The sequence below is a fragment of the Chiloscyllium plagiosum genome, chromosome 11, assembly GCF_004010195.1.
Source record: "Chiloscyllium plagiosum isolate BGI_BamShark_2017 chromosome 11, ASM401019v2, whole genome shotgun sequence".
NCBI classification, from domain to species: domain Eukaryota; kingdom Metazoa; phylum Chordata; class Chondrichthyes; order Orectolobiformes; family Hemiscylliidae; genus Chiloscyllium; species Chiloscyllium plagiosum.
Window position 1 is genome coordinate 85,900,131 of NC_057720.1, and position 20,907 is coordinate 85,921,037.

Consider the following 20,907-nt stretch of genomic DNA (forward strand, 5'->3'; position numbering starts at 1 on the left):
GTGATCAGATGTCGAAGGAGGAATAACTTGACTGAGACATTGAGAAGCAGTCGCTTACACTTCTTTGAAATTGTGCCTTGGGATCTTTCATACCCATTTGACAGGGCAGATGAGACTTTGGTTCAATACCTCTTCCAAAAATGCAGTAATTCCTTGATTCAGTGATGGAATGTCCTCCTGGATTATGTGTTTTAAGCCTCTGGAGAGGGACTCGAATCTACTACCTTCTGATTCATAAGCAAGGTTGAAATGTTGGAGATGGCTCCTGCAGTTTTCACTGAGGAGGGGAATGTTGTTCCCATTAAGGATCCTCACATCTCTATTGGAAATACGGCGTTAAGGTAGGGAGGGAGGATAAGATTCTGGCTGGTCTATGATGGCTATCCAGTGAAATGGGCTGCCGGCACTCATATATGCTGAGGCTCATGTATAACAGTGGATCTTTGCATAAGCAAGTGGAGGTCATCTCTTGATCATGGCAACGCAACCCTGGCAAAGGGTCAGAAAGTCTTCAGAAAAGTTGCACCGACATTCCTTGCCTTGATGAGCAGAATATTTTAAAAAGAAAATTAAAACGGGAAACATCGCTGGAATTACAACTGACTGGGAGAGACAGACTGGGGTTCAATCACCACATGCTTACAGGATTGACAGGAGAGTGTAATAAGGGAATGATTGTGCGGTTTTAAAGCAAGACCATTGAGGACCTGGTATGGTTTATATTAAATAGCTGTTATCACACAGTCTGCTCTCCAGACGTGTTGTACGAAACCAACTCCAGCAGGAAACATGTCTGAGTGGCTGTTACTGCTGGGAATGCAGCCAATCCCTGTCCAATCAGTAACCCATTCACCACAGTACTTTATTCACTTCAAGAGTTTTACACATCAAAACCTGTGAATCCCTTAGTGCTCAAATGCTGTTACTTTATTTTAAGTGACATTTTCAAGGTTGCATGCGCAGACATGTATATTGAGCGTTCTGTACGATGTCTCTGGGAAACCATATTGGTCCGACGATCCTGTATAGCTCAGCTGGTTACTAGTTCTCTTGTTGCTGAGTAAGAAAATCATTGTTCATATCCCACCCGAAAGGACTAAACACAAAACCTAAGATGATATCCTATGCAGAACTAAACCAGTGCTACAATGTTGGAGGTGCTGCTTTTCAAATGACTTGTACACCCATGACCCTGTCTGCTCGCTCAAGCGGACATAAAAGATCCAGTTACATAATTTAAACAAGAGTGGAGTTATACGCCCAGCCAATAGTTATTCCAACATTTAACCGATGTCACTAAAAGAGATTTCTTGGTTCTCTTTCATTACTGCTTTTGGGGACCTTGCTCTGTGCAAATTGGCTGTTGCCTTTCGTACATTACATCAATGAGTCTATTTCAAAAATGTATTTCATTGGTGGCAAATCACTTGAGTGAAATTATAATAAAATTGCTCCTGGAAAAGTTTCTTTCTGAGTTTTAAGGAGCTTGTGTTAATTGTGCATTCCACAAGGTTGAGGACTGGAGTTGTGATGGTGGAAGGGTGAGTGTGTTATAGCGGGGTGGTGTAAATTAGCTTTTTTTAAAAGCAATATTCAACACTAGATAGTGAATGGAAGGACTGCAAATGGCTTATAGTCTAAATTGGCTAAATCTGCTCCCTTATCAGAATTAAATAATTATTGGATGTTTAGACTTGCATTATATTAATACATTTTCTGGAATTGCTTTATTTGGTTATGGGATATAAGTGTTGCTATGGGTCCAGACTGACATGTAGGCCAGACCAGAAAGAAAGGCAGATTTCCTTTTCTAACAACCAGCAGTGGTTACATGGTCGCCATGAAGCTAGCTGTTAATTCTAGACTTTTATTGAATTATTAAAACTGGGGTGTTATCAGTTGGCACAATTGGCAATTTGCAGAAGCAGAATTTTCAGTAATCTCAAGATCCTGGAAGTGAAGCTTCCATTCTTGCCTCGGTCAGCATAGACTCATAGAGTCCCACAGCACGGAAACAGACTCTTCAGTGAATGCTAACCATGTTCCCAAACTAAACTAGTCCCATCTGTCTACACTTGGCCCATATTCCTCCAAGCTTTTCCTATTCATGAACTTATCCAAATGTCATTTAAATGCTGTAACTGTATGTCCATCCACCACTTTCTCTGGGGTCCATTCCACACACGAACCACTCTCTCTGTAAAAATGTTTCCCCCCGGTCCTTTTTAAATCTTTCTACTTTCACCTTAAAGATGTTCCCACTAGTTTTGAATTCCCCCAGCTTGGGAAAAGCCCTTCATCATTCACCTTATCTATGCCTCTCGTGAACTTATAAGCCTCCATAAGGCCAATCCTCAACCTCCTACACTCCAATGGAAAAAGTTCCAGCCTTTCCAGTCTGTTTTTATAATCAAACCCTCCATTCCCAGCAACATGCTGGTAAATCTTGTCAGAACCCTATCCAGGTTAATAATATCCATCTTATAACAGGGCTACCAGGACTATACACAGTACTCCAAAAACGGCCTCACCAATGTCTTTTCAACCTCAACATGATGTCCCAACTCCTATACTCAAAGATCCAAGCAATAAAGGCAAATATGCTAAACTCCTTCTTAACCGCACTGTCTGCCTGTTAGGTAAATTTCAAAGAAGTATGTACCTGAACCTCTCAGTCTCTGTCAACACTATTCCAGCAGATGGATGGAAGGCAATAACTGGAGAAGTCCATTTTGCTTTGTTGCAAACACAGATGGGTAATATTTACATCATTGATGAAATGAAAGTGCAACATGGTCAATTACCCTAACATCCCACCATCACTTCAATTACAAGAAGCATGTGTTCATAAAATAACATGAGGGTGAAGTGATGAAAGACTCAAGACATGGTATATATCCACATGTACAATTAACCTGGCACTTGAGAAATCAGCGATGGTTCAGTGGTTGCAATTCTTGATTCTGGTTCAAACCATTTCAGCTCCAGTTCAGGTCTGGATATTTACAGTGCTTGCTGTATTGTCAGAGATGTACTCTATCTTTATACCATCCTTCAGTTTTGATGTTACTTCAAATATTTGTCCGTTCTTTTAGGTAGATATGTTATCTAGTGGCACTATTCAGTGAAGGGCAGGTGAGCTGATCTGAGCAATATTTATCCCACACCCAAAACCTAAGACAGATTGTTAACTTACGTCATTTCAGTTTATAGTGTTGTTCTGTAAAAATTATCCATTGACTACTTTATGACAATGACTGCACTTTAAAAGTATTTACATGCATATGGCTGTATGGAACTTTGGGATATCCTGGAAGCATGAAAGGTTGACATAAATGCAAACTCTTTCTCTTACTTTTACATTTAAGCAGTTGTGATTTTTCAATAATCTGACTGTCAATTCAGTTTATTTATCATCTGCAACATCAAAACAAAGGACTCAATGTGCAAGAAAGAATTCCAGGATAATTGGACGTGCCTTTTGAACACACTCAAAGCTGGGGATAACATACCAGAAAGTAGGTTGGAAGTCCTTGGCTCTCCCTTCCTTGAGTTTTCAAAGAGTTTGACGAGCAAGGAATGGACAGAAGTTTGTGTGCTTAGTATTTCATGGTTTCCCAGTGTTCCAGCCCATTAGCAACACAGATGGGAATCCTGTGTATTTACAAGGAACTGTAGGCAGCTTTCCCAGAAAACATGGTACAAAGGGTTTTGCAGTCTGTTGTGTTTTGTGGGAAGTTTATTATTGTTATTCTTTGTGTGTTACTTTATCAACCATGACCGTGATTATAGATAAAACTACAGCTTAACGAGACGGGCGATCCACTTAGCTCCCAGGCAAGACACATGGTTTCATTGAGCTGCCAAGTCAAGATTTGTACATTTAGAAAGAGAGCTCATTACGACTGAATTATGAGAGAATATCATATTAATTGATTAAGTTATTATTAATGCCATGTCAATTGATTCTGTAAAACAATTTGAATTCTGCTTTCTCCTTGTCAAGAAATTTGGGGCACTGGGAGAGAGACAACTTAGAAGCACAATTTACAAACTTTTTTTATGGCATGAATATACAGGAGGAAATAATGGGGAACTGTGAATTATTGGTGATTTTAATCTACAAGTCGATTGGACAAAGCTGGTTGTCAAAACTATCCTGGAAGTAGACCTCATAGAGTGTTTCAGATCAGCTTCTTGCAACTGCAAATCCTAAGGCTAGCCAGAGAGCAGGTTGTTTTAGATCTGGTAATATAACAGGAGACATGATTGATTAATGATCTCAGAGTAAATGCATCCTTAGGTACAGTGATCATAACAAGATTGAATTTCAGTTTTAGTTTGAGGGAGAGAAGACGATCCTATGGCTAGTGTTTTAAACTCAAATTTTGGCAATTGTGAGGATAGAAGATGAAGATAGAGATGATTAAAGAACTAGAAATTAGGTTAAGAGATATGTCAGTAGAGATGCAGCAGCAGATATTTAAGGAGCTATTTAATAACAATCAGCAAAGATACAATCAAGTGAGAAAGAAAGACTCGAGGGGAAGGATGTATTCATGTATGACAAAGGAAATTAAAGATTGTATAAACATTGAAAGAAAGAGTGTGTAATTCCATGAAGTAGGGTGACAGGTCAGAAGATTGGACGGAGTATAAAAACAGTAAAGAATTACTAGGAAATTAATAAGGAGGGAAAGTTAGAGTGTGAGAAACTGCTATCTAGAAATATTAAAATAGATAGCAAGGGTTTCTGCACACTTTAAAATGGAAAACATGTAAGTATATTGAGAGTTTTTTTACAGAGGGAGTCTGAGGAATTAATAAAGGAATAAGGAGATGGCAGATGAATAGATATTGTGTGTCTGTCTTCACTAAAATAACATCCCAGAAATAGTGGTAAATCAAGAAGTGAAAGGGTGTAACTTAAAACAATCAAAATTGTTAGAGAAAGGGTACTGTGAACATATGGTTTGACAACCCGTCAGGTGTGCTGGACTTCATTCTAGGATCTTTAGTGAAGTGGCTCATGAAATAGTAGTTACAAAGGTTGTGACTATTCAAGACTTATTAGACTCTGTAACTATTTAAGAAATGGGGAAGACAGAATGTAAGAAACTACAGGCCAGTTAATTGAACAGCAATAATAGGGGATATACAGAAAGCCATTACTAAGTAAGTTGTAACAGAGCACTTAGAAAATCTCAATGCAATCAGGCAGAGTCAGCATGGTTTTATGAAAGGGAATCATGCCAGACTAATTTATTAGAGTGCTTCGAGGAAGCAACAAGTAACACAGATAAAAGGGAAACTGTAGATGTGGTGCACTTCGATTTCCTGAAGGCATTTGGAAAAAATGCCACATCTAAGTTAATAAACAACCCAAGGGCTCACTATGTAGGCAATAATATATTAGCATGAATTGAGGTTTGCCTTCTTAAACCTGCATGTTAATCTTTTATGATTCATGCATGAGCATACCTAGATCCCTCTGGAATTCAGTCTGTAAAGGGATAAACTCTGTATAGGTTATATGAGTGGGCAAAAAATTGGCAAAGGGAGTATAATATGGGAATATGTGAATGTATCCACTATGGCAGGAAGAACAAAAATGCTGCACGTTATTTAAATGTAAAAAGACTGCAGAACTCTGAACAACCAAGGTGGGAGGGTGTTCTGGATATGCTGCCACAAGAATGCCATAAAGTTGATACATAGGTACAACAAACGATTAGAAAGGCAAATGGAAAAATGATGTTTATTGCAAAGGGAAAAAAAGAATGTTTTGCTACTGTTGAACTGGGTGTTGGTGAGACCACATCTAAAGTACTATATACAATTTGGATCAGAGAAGGTTCATTCAATTAATTCCTGAGAGAGTTACCCTATTAGGAAAGATAGGCCAGTATCCATTGGATTGTGGGAGAACAAGAGGTGATCTTATTGAACCATATACGTGACTTGATGGGGTAAATGCTGAACTATTTCTTGCTCCTTGTGGGAAAGCCTAGAATTGGGAACACAGTTTAGAAATAATGGGTCTCCTGTTTAAGAAGGATTTCTTTTTCCTGAGGATTGTGTCTGTGAAACTCTCTTCCTCAGAAAGCAGCGTTACAGTCATTGAGTATTTTTAAGGCAGAGGGAGACTCTGGACTTACTTAGGAATCAAAGGGTACCAGGAATAACTGCAGTTGAAGCTACAATCATGATCTTAACAAATGGTGGGACAGGCTTAGGAGACTGTGTGGAACCTACTACTCTTAATTGGTTTACAGACTGAAAAGGGACCTGGATACATTTTGTGAGGGTGGGGATAACAGGACAGAATCATAGAAACATAGGCAAAAAAGGAAGCATTTGATCCACTATAAGTAGAGAGTGGATTAAAGAGAAATAATTAAGATTTTTGAATGTCTTTGAGATGTTTTGATGGTGGTGAGAGAATAAAAACAAAATGCAGGCAGTATTTACAAAACATCTTCTGTTTGAGTTCTCTGTCTGAAGGCAGGTTCTTTGTGATTATTTGCTGAATCTTAGAAAAATGTTGTGATTCATTCAGTATAGATAGGGCAATGAGACACAGTTGCTTGGTGGTGAGCACTGCTGCCTCACAGCAGCAGAGACCTTGGTTCAATTCGGGTGACTGTCTGTGTGGAGTTTGCATGTTATCCCCATATCTGTGTGGGTTTTCTCTGGATGCTCCAGCTTCCTCCAAAGATGTGCAAGTACATGCACTGGCCATGCTAAATTGACCATAGTGTCCAGGGATGTGCAGGCTAGGTGGACTAGCTATGAGAAATGTGGGGTTACAACAGGGATAAGGTAGGGGGTTCTGGGTGGGATGCTTTTTGGAGGGTAGATGTGGACTCGATGGGCTGAATGGCCTGCTTCCACATGGTAGGGATTCAATGAGGCAGACGCTGAGTCAACTTCTGTTGAAGTGGAGATTGAACCTGCCTCTGTTGGTTAGTCTGAAGCAGATGCTAACCACCTGGCCAACTGAATTAACTCCCCCCATTTTATATAAAATAAAACAGCCTTTCCACAATTACTAGCACCCTTGTCCAATTAAATATGTGAGTCATGACCTTGAACAATGCCTGGTGTTTAGCCTTGAGGGTTTGGGTTCAGGGGGTGTGGTGGTATTGCAATCAAGGCGAATCATGCATTTGTTCAGTGGCAAGCTCTCCAGCATGTGTTGAAATTCCCTTCCTTAACTTGAAGTACATTGAAATCAACTGGAACACCTTTGTCCCTTCCCTCTCAATGAGACTAGCAAGTTCAGCACATGCCATTGCTGGAACCTGGGGGGGTCTGTGTGGCTCAGCTAGTGGATGGTCACCCTGATGTCCTCTTTAACACTGTTGATTCCCAATGTATTGGAAAGTCTTTTTAGACCAATACCCAGGAAGAGCATCTGGATTTTCCCAGTTGTTGAGCAATGTCGAGCATATTGCTGCAGACTGGTAAGACACCTTCATTATCCTGTGAATGGCAACCCATCTCGCTTCAATTCCAGTGAGTTACTCACAAACCCAATGTGCTGCAATATTGTACTGCAGTCAGTGCATTCAGAAACCATAATGTGAATGAGGGACAGCAATCTATTCTCTTGATTCTCCTGAGACCCAGCCTTGTTTAAGTTAAAAGCAGAAACTGCATGACCAGTCCCTTAGATCTGCATGAGAGACTGTCCCTGGATGTATAGAACCTACAACAAAACAAGCCATTGGTCCCAACAGTTCCATGTCTGTTTTTAAGGTCTACAGGATCCATCAACCCAACTTCAGGTGATTGGCAAAAGAACCAAAGATGACATGAGGAAATATTTTACATAGCGAGTGGTTAGGATCTGAGATGTACTGCCTTAGAATGTGGTGGAGGTAGTTCAAGCTTAACTTTCAAAGAGGAACTGCTAAATTATCTGAACAGAAAAACTTTGCAAGCTCTAGTGATGAGGTGTAGGGAGTGAGACAAAGTGAGCTGCCCTTGCAGAGATCTGTAATCTCTCTATGATTCTAGGATAATCTCACACAGATGAAACAAAAAAGTACACTTTTAATTTGATCTGGGCCAACGTAGGTGATTTACTTCACATGGATTAAGATGGCCACCAGCTCCAGGTTGGAAACCAAGACTGACTCAGAGACTCTCACTTCAACATAAAAAACCTTCAGTCAAAAGAAGAGTTTGGGCTGGGATCAACTGCGATTTCTTATTTTTCGTGCAGTGGAGAGTTGGAGATCAGCCAGTCTGGAGTGGTGCATTTTTTTAAGTAGTTTGGACTTGGCCCACATTCGATGGGAGGCCATTCACTTATCCCAAAAACTCAAAGGGGAATTCCTGGAACTGGTCCCAAGGGTGACTGTGGCCCATGTTGATTTTATTAGTATTCTGCTCAGAATTTACTCTTGTGAGTTAGACTGTATTAATGCTTTAGAATCTCCAATAAGGAAATGGAAAAGATGTTTCTGCACGCCTGAATTTCTGCCGAAATTTCTTAACAATGCCTCGTTCAGTGCTGAGTTATGGACTCCAAGTAATGTGGTGATAGCATTCTCACAACAGGACTGTTACCATATTGCTAGGATCTAGATGATGCCTCCACTCATTGTCTTATGTGAAGGATTGCAAATTTCAAAATGTATTTTGTTGTTAAACCCTTTAAAAGGCATCTGGATGGGTATATGAAAAGGAATGGTTTAGAGGGATATGGGCCAAGTGCTGGCAAATGGGACTAGACTAGGTCAGCATACCTGGTCAGAGATGGAAAAAAACTGCAGATGCTGGAATCCAAGGTAGACTAGCAGGAGGCTGGAAGAGCACAGCAAGCCAGGCAGCATCAGGAGGTGAAGAAGCTGACATTTTTGATGTCACCCTTCTTCATGTCCTGAAGAAGGGTTACACCAAAAACATTGACTTCTCCACCTCCTGATGCTGCCCGGCTTGCTGTGTTCTTCCAGCTTCCTGCCTGTCTACCTACGATATCTGGTCCGCATGGACGAGTTGGATGGAAGGGTCTGTTTCCGTGTTGTATGTCTCTATGACTCAGGATCATGTTGGTTCTCTGGGCAAGTAGGTGTGTGTGGCGAACCTTGGTGTCCAAGGATATCCCATTTGCTGTTTGTCCCAAGTTATTTGATCATTTTTAGGGACTATTAAAGAAAGAAAAATAAAACAACTTACATTTGTATAGCACCTTTTATGATCCCAGGATGTCCTTAAGGTAAATAAAGACAATTAAGTACTTTTGAAATATAGTCACTATTGTAGTGTAGAAAACGCTGCAGTCAATTTGTGCACAGCAAGATTCTGAGAAACGGAAACATGTTGTTATTTGAGGGATGAATATTTCCAAACTATTCCTTTCTTTTGAATAGTGCCAAGGGATTTTTCACAACCTTCTGAGAAAGCAGACACGGCCTTGGTTTAAAGCCTCATTGAAAGAGGCACTTTCACCACTGCAGCAGCCCCTCAGTACTGCAGGAGAGTGTCAGGCTGAATTTTGTGCTATCTTTGAAGTGGGGCTTCATGACCTTGTGACTCAGGTGAGATTGCCACCTACTGAGCTCCTGAGACTGACGCAAAAGCACCAGTAGGATATGTATGAGAAATTGCAAACAGTAATTCTAATCTTATCCTAAAGTCTGTCTTTTACTCCAATCACCCGATTCTGAAATGATTGGCTTTAAAAGTATCCACTATTGTATCAGGAAGCCTAAGCTAAGTTACTCAATTTCCAGGTGAAGGAATTAATTTGTCCTTAAACTTGTTAGCTTGTGTCCTGAAAATCTGGTTTAGTTTAAGGGGAGTGTTCTAGGGTTATACCATCTGGAGATTTACCTAGTTAGCCACATTCCATAAGCATTGCTGAAATTCACAGAAGTTCTCCTGTTTTGTGGGAAATCAGTGGGAAAACCAGCATAATCCATCCCTCGTTAAACCTGACAGAGACCAGACTTAACTGGGACATCGGTGTTTAGGTTAGGGGTGAGTGGAATGGGAGAGACTTTCAACTGTGACCCACAAGTGTACACATTCTAATAGGGGGCAACGTCTGATGATAAGGAGTGATGGACTGATCTGATCTTTCCTCATATCGAGTCTAGTTGTGGACTTCACCCCAGCTCTGAGTGAGACTGGTTACATCAGAACAACCTTGGAATTCAATCCAGAGCCTTTCAATCTCTATATTTCAGTATCACAATGCATTCATTCAATGAAACCTCAGGGGATATTGCATTAGGATCCAGAAAAGTTGTGTGGTCTGTGTACGACACTTGTGTTTTTCTTCTCTCACCAGCCAATCCTCCCCAGCTGAGATTTTTTCAAACTTTAATTCAACTGCCTGTCTTACTGATTCCCTTTCCTTACTATGCCCAAGCCCCCTACTAATGCCACTCATTCTAACCACACGCCACAGCTAAATCTGCACAGCAATCTCCCACAAGCAGCAGAAATGCAATGTGTGATAAGAGACAAATATTGTTTGGACATCAGTGCTCTGCTCTGTTCTTTTTTAAAGTGATGGGATTTTTTTTACAGGCAGGGTCCTGGCTTAACATCTCACCTGAACAGTGCGCGTCTAACAGAGCAGCAATCCTTAGGAACTGGGATGATGTGTCACCTTAGATTTTGTGCTTGTGTGTCTTGGTTGAGGATGAGAGAGCAGCAGCAGTGGTAGAACTGTGCCCATCCCTGGAGAACAACTGAGGGGTTTTAAAATTGGCAGAATAAAACTGTGGGTTTACATTCCCTAGACATGTTGTTTCAGGTAATCTAACACCGGAGAGAAACTCCAGTCTGCTTTTGCTTTTTTATGGAGACTTGTGTGCTTCCTCTGATGTCTCGACTTCACTTCTGCACGTTCCCAACAAAATCTCTTGATGGGTTTTGTACTTTCCTGAATGAACCTTCATCATTTTGGCCAGTCATAAGCCAGGGACTCCCATGGATCAATGGGGATTGACCTTTGCAGTGATACTGTGAGGACATACCTAAAACCTCGGCCTTGTCTTCTTAAGAGTCTGCTCATACGATTGAGTAGAGCAGTTTCTTTGAGAATCTGGTGAATCACATGTCCTGCTCAGCTGAGCTGGTTAAGAGCCTTAATGCTGGCAATTTAGCTCAAGAGAGAATGCTGTTTGTTGGGCCACGTTTCTTTCTACTGATTTGGAAGATAAGAGATGACACTGTGGGTAATACTCCCCACTGGTTTAAGGAACCAGCTGGAATGTGAGAAGACGGCCTAGTGGTATTATCGCTGGACTGTTAATGCACAGACCCAGGGGTCTGTTCAAGGGGACCTGGGATGGGCAGATGTTGGAATATGAATTCAATAGAAAAATCTAGAATTAAGAGTCTAATGATGACCATGAATACATTGTTGATTGACAAGAAAATCTATTGTCAGGTTCACTTATGTCCATTAGGGAAGGAAGCTATCATCCTTAATTGGTCTGGATTACATGTGATTCCAGACCCACAGCAATGTGGTTGTCTCTTAACTACCCTCTGCGGTGGGCCGTAAATGCTGGCCGAGCCAGTGATCTCCGGCGAGTGAAAAACACCAAAGTGTCAAAGCATTTTTGAGTGTGAAGATCACAGACTCCTGGTAGTCTTTAGTTTTAGATTTGACATCCTGGTTCTTAGTCAGTTGAAAGCTGTATGGGCACCTGGAAGTGATGATGAATTTCATTATTTGGAGATGCTGGTATTGGACTGGGGTGTACAAAGCTAAAAATCACACTACCTCAGGTTATAGTCCAACAGGTTGAATTGGAAGCACTAGCTTTCAGAGCGCTGCTCCTTCATCAGGTGGTTGTGGAGTATAAAATTATGAAGGAGCAGTGCTCCGAAAGCTAGTGCTTCCAATTCAACCTGTTGGACTATAACTTGGTGTTGTGTGAATTTCATTGTCTCTGTATAGTTTAGTTAAGAGGCTCTCAAAATATGGAAACTATGCAAACTACTTTCAAGAAGGGAGACAAGTCTAAACGGGCACAGCAGTTTCCCTGCTGTCTGCTACAGGGAAGATAATTCCAAGGATTCTCCTCAACTGCCTTCCCCCAGTGGATAAGGAGCTCCCTCCAGATTCAGAGTGTGGTTTTCACGCAGTGTGAGACATCACGGACATGATTTTCACCTTGTAGCAAATTCAAGAAATTTGCAAGCAACATAACATGGCCTTTTTTGACCTCACAAAAGCTTTTGACCACAAACCTTCTGGATGATGCTCCTCAATTTGGTCACCCGCAGAAATTTGTCACAGTTTTCTGCTTAATCCATAAATGACACGCAAACTATAATTCTGAACAGAATCACCCCAAACATCATCTTAATGAAGACTGGAGCCAAAAAGGGCTGTGTCATCAACGATCCCTTCTCCATAATGCATCTCGCCTCCTGTAAATTACCCACTGGCATGGGTCAAAAATCATACAACACCAAGTTATAGGACAATAACCTGATGTTGAGCGATTTTTAACTTTGTCCACCCCAGTCCAACACCAGCACCTCCAAGTCATGTCAGGCATGGGGACAGTCTTGCAGATGGGAAACTGTTCAACCACAGTTTCTTTGGTCCTTTGAACGTCATTGAGCTTCAATGTGCAGATGACACGTGTGTGTGTGTGTGTCCTCACTCACAAACCGAGCTGCAAGTTCACTCCCTTTTCCAATACATATGAGAAAATAGGTTTTCATTATATACCCAGAAAATGAGGCCCCCTTTCCCAATTGACTGCACCACAACACTGTTTCCCCCAACCATTTACAGACAGGAACCATTTTTCACATTTTTTATAACCCAGGGCTTCACATGCAGTATTTCTCAGTTCGAAGAAAATTACTGAAGTGTTATAGTGAGGTGGGTAGGCATGAAGTGGGGGGGGGAAACTATTTAAAGAGACACTCCATTCTGCTAGCTTTGAATGACCAGATTGTTGTTTCCATGCACGGGAAGAAAACAAAAGAGAGGATCCTGTCTATTCTCCTTCACGTCTGGCACGAAAGAAGACACATTTCCTCTTTGAACCTGCCGCGCCAGCTTCAAAGGCAGGCTGGTTTGGAGGTGGCTGCAGGTCCCAGCCCCTGGTGACTTCCTGAGTTTGCAGCCCCTGCCGTGGATCGGTGAAGCTGGGTACTTGTTCTGGTCGACTGCACCCTCTCCCCTTACAGTTTGTCCTCCTCCTTTTGTGTCTCTTTTGGCGTGGGTGGTCCGGGGGAGTGGGGGGGAGACGGTTGTGGAAGAAATGTAAAAAAAAATAAAAGACCTTTGCAGTAACCCGCACACAGACGCAAAACTCCGGGAGGGGAAGAAATGGGTTTGCTTTCTGGCTGGGGTCTTGCGCGCACACACCCCCCCTCCAGTCTAGCTTGTCAATCAGGGAAAATGGAGCGATCTGCTCCCCTCGCCTGCACCCACAGGTTGTAAAGTCATTAATTGCTCTCCAACCAGGTTTCACCAGGCTCTCTCCCTTGATGCGTTCCTCCTGTAGCTCTGCTGAAGAATGGCTGCCAGGCACTGGACTCTCTGCAACAGGTCTGCTGCGTTTTTCACCTATTCTGTGCTGCTCCTTCTGTGGCGGACCGAGGCACACGGCTATCCGGTAAGTTTACCTTCCTCTCTTGCACACCCACCCCGCCAGCTTTGGTGATTTCCCGCCCCCCCCTCCCTCTTTCGGCTTTCTGGTCGCAACCACGACTTGCAACTTGAGCAAGCTGCCTGTGTTTTTTTTTAAAAGAGGGGACAGCAGAAAGCAAAAAGGGCTGATGTGATGCGAGACCATCTCACACGTGTGGGAGATGGGGAAGCAAACATTTGCTTTCTTTCTGTTGCTGTGTCTCGCTGCTTTGTTTTGTAAATACGTTTAGACATGTAATCACAAATGACTTGCAAGTCAGCTGGCTTTAAAAAATGTTTTTTTTTGTTAAATAAGTGGCCTTGATTGTTTTGCATTTTCCAGATTTGTGAGGGAATTTTTCTTTGAAGAGCTGTTTTAAAACGCTTTGGAGAATATGTAAATTGGACTGTCCATTTAAGACCAGAGTTGTGGATGTGTTTTGTGTGCGCTTAGGCAGGCACAACTGGCTGTACCAACTTTGACTGCCCAGTTAAGCTGAACCAGCCGGATTTTACATGTTTTTCACGCTGCACAGTCTGTTAATATAGGTTTTCATTTTAAAACTTTGTTGATCCTAATATTTCTCTCTCCACTCACACACACACTCTCTCACACACACATTGACAAAAGGAAATTACTGCAGACGTTAAATCAAAGTTTCTTTAACCTCCCCCCCCCCCCCATTCCTGACATTGTCACTGATAAGAGAAATCGGAGCTTTTTTGGATACCCAAAGTGGGAATTTAAGTTGAAAACGTGACATAAGATATTGGAGTGAATGCTTCCTGTAAACGACAAGATGCAGAGTTGAATTCGGTAGATTCATTTGTTGGGTGAAATGAATGAAACGGGGATTTTTTTTGTGTATGAGAAAGACTATGTGACCCAGTCTTTTTTTTCTATTTCTCTCTCAACATCGAGATGGAAAGGGGGTGGGGTTGGTGTGTGGAAGCAGTGAAAAGCCTGGCGAGGGCAGTTCGCAGTCCCCTCTGTCTTGCTTGTCTAGACTGAAGGAGAGGCACATTAACTTTGCCTCAAACTGAAGCCTTTCATCTGGCCCTGGTTCGGGGCCGTGTTAATGCTCTGGTACATCACGTGGGATTTGTTTTGTCTCTGGCCGGCGCTTGAGAGCTGCCAACCCCGAGGGGAGAAGCGATTACTGCGGGAGGGAGGGGGATTCTGTGTGTATATGTGTGTGAGAGAGAGAGACTATTCTGATCTAACAAGGGCAGAGCCGCAAGCACTCAAAAGCAGGAAGACTTTTTTCTCTCTTCCCCCCCCCTCCCACCTCCAAATCTTTTGGCTCCTTATTAAAAAAAAATCAAAATTGGGCATCATTAGCTGAAACGATTAGCTAAACATTTCCCCTGGAAGAAAGAAATCTTTTGAAGCAGCGCTTTTGTGTGTTTCTGTTGCTGTTGCGGTTTTCCCACAGCCGCTTGGCGCTCAGATCACACAGCAATCACTGACCCCATCTCTTCCCCCACCCCTGTCCGCACTACCCCATCCCAGTCCGGAGGACCCCACGCTAAACAGGAGCCCATGGGCAGAATAAAGCAGCATAGACTTCTACCGACGCCTTCAGGTGGAGAGACGGGAGATTAAAGGATCCAGGTTAACCGTGCATAGCATGCTCCCTGATTAAATACACAGTAATTTTTTTTTAGAAAAAGCTCAACTTGTCCAGAGAATGAGGACAGACATATTTTACACAAAGCATATTTGAGGCCTGGAATGTACTGTCTGCAAGCTTGCTGAGGCAAGGCGAAAGTGAGGACTGCAGATTAGAGTCAAGATTAGAGTGGTGCTGGAAAAGCACAGCAGGTCAGGCAGCATCCGAGGAGCAGGAAAATCGACATCTCGGACAGCAAAGGGCTCAGGCAGCTTGCTGAGGCAGGTCACTTGGAGGTATTGGAAGGGGAATGAAATAATGCGCAGGGTTAAGGAGGAGTACAGGAAAGTGGCATTGTGTGTGAGGTTGGCCCAACACCTCTTGCTGTCGTGTAATAATTCTGTCATTTATACGGAGTAAACAGCATTCAGGCCACACCGGCCACTCTGGTTAAAAAGAAAAGCAAAATCCTGCCAATTCTGGAAATCTGAAATAAAATCTGAAAGTGCTGGAGAAACTCAGCAGGTCTGTCAGCCTCTGTGGAGAGAGAAACAGAATTAACTTTGGAGTCCAGGATGACTCTTCTTTGAACTGCCCAGTCTAGTGTCTCACTGGAGCTTCCTCCTATCCTCAATTAATTCGATCAGTATAATTCCACACCCCCTCCTCCTCATATCCAATCTAGCCTGCCCTTAAATGCCTATATGCTAATTTAAGATACTCCCTGTTGCGACCAGGCTACACTTTGCTCTTCTGCACAAGTGAAAACACTCTCTCTATAGTTACCCTCTCAAAGCTTTTCATAACTTTGAAAATTGTTATTAGGTCATACATTAACCTTTTTTTTTCAAGAGAACAGACATCCAGCTGTCAGATCTGCTGAGTTACTCCAGCAGTTTCTGGTTTTTGTTTAATAATGCACATACAGTTTTTGCAGCCTGAGATGCTGTGGGGTGCCAAAATGAACAATTATTCTTTACCTCCCCATGGTTCCTTGATGGAAGTATTTAGGTTGGTTTCCCACTGAGCTCCCACTCAGATCCCTTCTTTTCACATCATGTGGAGGTGCCAGTGTTAGACTGGAGTGATCAAGATCCAGAAGTCAAGTTTAGAGTGGTGATGGAAAAGCACTGCGGGTCAGGCAGCAGCTGAGGAGCTGGAGTCATATGACCCAAAGTTATAGTTCAATCGATTTACTTGAAATCACACCTTTCTGAGCACTGGCCCTCTGTCAGGTGGATGCAGCAAGGCACATAGGCAGAATTTATAACAGAGAATTCAAAAGGTCATACAAATGATGTGAGTGGGGTGAGTAATAATAAGTCTCTGCAGGGGATCAAAAGTGTCAGATGGTGTGAATAAAGTGTCAACAGTTGAATAACAAGTGGATAGATGACCAAAATCCAATTAACTGAGGCAGAGAGATAATGACAGCAAAATGAAAATGAAGTTGTGCTGGAGATAAACCAAGTGGCTGGAGTAACATGATAGCTGGAAGAGTCGCATGCTGATGGTCTAACCAAAGTAACAAGTAATCCAAAACTGTACAGGAGTGTTCCCTCCCAGTCGAGAAATTCAGCCTCTGATCTTCGGATAAGTGCCTTCGACATACACAACAATGCAGAATCGCTGAGCAGAAATCTAGAGCTAAGTTCAGTACCAATGAAGATGACCTCAACCGTGATTTTGGGTTCATGTCGCGCTACATGTAATCCCACTATAATGTTCTGTATCTGTAGAATCTCCATTACTGTCCTGTTTAGACACAATCGCCTTGATAACTTATTATGATCTCTCTATTTTAATTACTTTGTACAGTTTGGATTAGTTGTTACTTTGGTTAGACCCTCAACATGCACCTCTTATACCTTTCATGTTATTCCAGCTATTCGGTTTGTCTCCAGCACATTTTTAATTTTAAAATTACCTCTCTGCCTCAGTTAATTAGATAATAAGTCATCCCTTCACTTGTCATTCAGCTATTGACACTTTACTTATATCATCTGACACTTTTAGTCATCTGAAGAAACTTATTATTCAACCTGTCAACAGTCCACTCACACCAATCGTATGATCTTTTGATCTCTCTACCTATAAATTTTGTGCCTCTCTGCACTTCATCTGATGAAGGAGCAGCACTCCAAAAGCTTGTGATTTCAAATAAACTGATTGGACTATAACCTAGTGTTGTGTGACTTCTGACCTTTGAACAGTCAGGACTGCTCTTTTTTCTTCAGCTTGTCTCCAAGCTATTTACCTCCCTCCTTATACGGTGATAGGAGCAGCACATAAGCAGACCCTTTGGTCCAACTTGTTCTTGCCAACCAAGTTTCCCCATCCATATTAACCACTGAGCCATCGTGCTGCCCAGATTTTTAATCAGTCAGGGAATCGAGGGTTATGGGAGAAAGGCAGTGAAGTAGAGTTATCAGATCAGCCAAGATCTCATTAGATTTTGGTGTAGACTCACCGGGCCAAATGGCCTTATCCTGCCTCAGTGCGTTATGGTTTTATGTCTGCTCAGTCCATTTTCTGAGGATATGGATCCTTTATCAGCACACTTCTGACAATGATTTGTACCTAATATAGCCCCCTTGTTTTTGTGTTTGTACTTAATACAGCCCCTAGACTCAGATCGTTTAGTCTCCTTGAGTAATAGGACATACGTTTCCTGAACTTGCTCTGAAACAGCAGTGTTCATTGTTGGATAGGCCTCTTTAATTGTGCTAACCACTTGAAGGAGAAAAAATGCATCTGTCTTTTCTTCATCAAACTTGGGGATTAAATGGCTGAATTGAATACCTCCGCCCTTAATTCTGAGTTGGGTGTGATTCCCTCACCAGAGCTGAGTTAATTAGGATCTTCCCCTCTCAGTTCAAGTTATTGCACTTCAGACTCCCTTTCCCTTTTTCCCTCGCTGTCCAGATTTAGCAATTCTCTCCCTTTTTCTTGCCGAGAATTCTCTTTCATCTTTGTTGGAATTCCAGTTGTTCCAATTTTAAACATAGGTGGAATCATAGAATACCTACAGTATAGTAGCAGGACATTCAGCAAATCAAGTCTACACCAACCCTCTGCAGAGTATACCCCCAGACCTACCCTGCTACCCTATCCCTGTAACCCTGCATTTCCCATAGCTAACCCACTCAACCTGCATGTCTTTGGACTGTGCGAGGAAACCAGAGGATTCGGAGGAAACCCACGCAGACATTGGGACAACGTGCAAACTCCATACAGACAGTCACCCCAAGGCTGGAATTTTACCTGGGTCCCTGGCACAGTGAGATTCTGACTGATTGGTTTCAGCTGTAAATATTTTGCCACCTGGTTTGCAATTTCTGTTTTGCTGGCTTTCACATAGGCTTCCACCTTGAAGTGCTTAGCTCCTTCTTTCAGCTATTCAAAGTGTTTTTTCTTAGTTTTTGCTCAGATATCTTGTCTTGTTCTATGAAATCATTAATATCAAATGTAGACTGCTTAGCACCAGCATATTGTAGATTCAAGAAAATCTTTTTGCATATTTAAAAAAAATCTTTTGTAGGAATTATTTATTTTTCTCTGCTCCAATTCTTCCTGTAGTCTCTTGGAATGTATTGGTCAATCTCCCAATTTTGTTGCAACCAGGTTTAGAGGGATGAATTAGTTTCCCTCTTTATAACTCTCTCTAGGATGGTCACAATGAAGATTTTATATATTTTAAACATGGTACTAATTAAAATTAAGGAACCAATTAAAAGTTTAGGAACAAATTACTGCAGATGCTAGCATCTGTACCGAAACAAAAAAGTGTTGGAGATCACAGTGGGTCAGGCAGTATCTGGAGAAAAACACGAGCTGGTGTTTTGAGTCTAGATGACTCTTCATCAGAACTGACATGATGCACTGTGATCTCCAGCGTTTTTTGTTTTCAATTAAAAGATTTCATTGAGTGAAAGAAAGAGAAATTTTATTATTTAGTAACCCCAAGAAAAGTAATAAAATGCAACATCAAACATATAAAACGTAGTGGTATAACAGTTAAAAAGGGAATAGTGAGTCAGACAAAAAATCAAGAATAGGCAGTTGAAAGAACCTTTTGAGTCTTTGAGGTGGTAGGTTTTAACCTGTAATCATGGCTTTTTTTTTGATAACTTGTGACAACATTTGCAGATATCCTTGTTCTCTATGAACACGTTTCTCTAATTTGTTTCACCACTGGGTGCTATTTATTGAGCATTAAGAAGAAGAGGGCCAAGCCTCCCAGTTCTTCTGTTATGAATCCATAATTCTTTTCTTTCTACCCAAAGACTCTTTCCTGAAAAATGGTTCCTTCCTGTATACCCATGTCTGGCTTCAATGTTTGTTCAAATTAGATAAGCTGGAGGGTGTGTTTTTCATCTAGTTGCCCAGAACCCAAGGCTGATTCTCTTGGGATAAAACTTCGGTTGTCACCATAGCAAATTTGAATTGAGGAAAAAATCTCAAATTAAAAAACTAGTCTAATTAGTGATTATTGTTATGAAACCCCATCTGGTTCACTAATATTCTTTAGGGAGGTCAGTTTGTCACCTTTACCTGGTCTTACCTCTTTGTGACTTCAGACCTCCAGGACTCCAGACTCCTGACCTCCATGTGACTCAATTGGAAGAGTTTCTCTGGGACTGCTTGGAATTGGTGGATTGGGCCATATGCAAGTTCTCAGCTGTACATCTAGACTAGTATGCCACCACTATCACAGAATTCATTAGCCAATATATAGATGACTGCATACCAAAGAAGTCAATCTGGGTGTTCCCCAACAGAAACCTTGGATGGACCAGGAAATCCACTGTCTACTGAAGACCAAGCTTGCAGCATTCAAGACAGACGGCCTAGACCTGTACAGAAAATCCAGATATGACCTCTGCAAAGCTGTCAGAGACCAAGTTAGAGGCCCAAACCAACCATACGGGCACCCACCACCTGTGACAAGACCTACACAACATAACGGGATACAAAATGCAGCAGAGCAAGATAGCAGACAAAGTCATATCCCTCCCTAACATGCCAAATGCTTTCTATGCTCAGTTCCAGCAGAATGCCAGCGGCACAGTGTCACCTGCCCCAACAGCCCCAGATGCACCTGTTCCCTCCGTCACCGCTGCAGGTGTCAGATCGGTCTTCCTGAGAGTCCATCCAAGGAAAATGATGGACTCAAACGGAGTCTCGGCCATGCACTTAGATCCTGTGCATGCCAGCTGGTGGAGGTATTCATTGACATCTTCAACCTCTCCCTCCTACAAGTTGAAATCCCACCTGCTTCAAGAAGACCACCATCATTCCTGTACTGAAGAAAGCACATGCAATGTGCCTTAATGACTACTGCCCAGTGGCTCTAACCTCCATAATCATGAAGTAACGTTGAGAGGCTGGTCATTGAGAGCCAGCCTGCCTCGATCCCCTGCAATTTACCTTCCGATATAACAGGTCCACAGTGAACACCATTTTCCTAGCCCTGCACACATCCCTGGAACATCTAGGCACGGAGTACATCTAGGTCAGACTCCTATTCATTGATTACAGCATCACCTTCAACACCATTATCTCCTCTAGACTGGTCTCAAAACTGAGAGACCTAAATCTTGGCTCTGCCTTCTGCATCTGGATCCTCAGCTTCCTGACCCACAGACTGTAATCAGTGAAGATAGTCAA

The 20,907-nt window shown here is 42.1% G+C and overlaps 1 protein-coding gene across 3 annotated transcripts in view; it reads left to right on the forward strand.

Annotated features, from left to right (window-relative positions):
- The first annotated feature begins 12,900 nt into the window (after positions 1–12,900).
- Positions 12,901–20,907, forward strand: part of si:ch211-267e7.3 (ADAMTS-like protein 2) — a 127,133-nt gene continuing 119,126 nt past the window's right edge. Inside the window, exons 1-2 of one of the 3 annotated variants that reach the window (XM_043700009.1) lie at positions 12,901–13,178; positions 13,460–13,610. In XM_043700009.1, coding sequence (XP_043555944.1) covers positions 13,512–13,610 — 99 coding nt within the window. In that variant the 5' untranslated portion in view covers positions 12,901–13,178; positions 13,460–13,511. Of the gene's footprint in view, positions 13,611–20,907 lie in introns of all 3 variants that reach the window. The other 2 variants (XM_043700010.1, XM_043700011.1) reach the window with 2 other exon arrangements.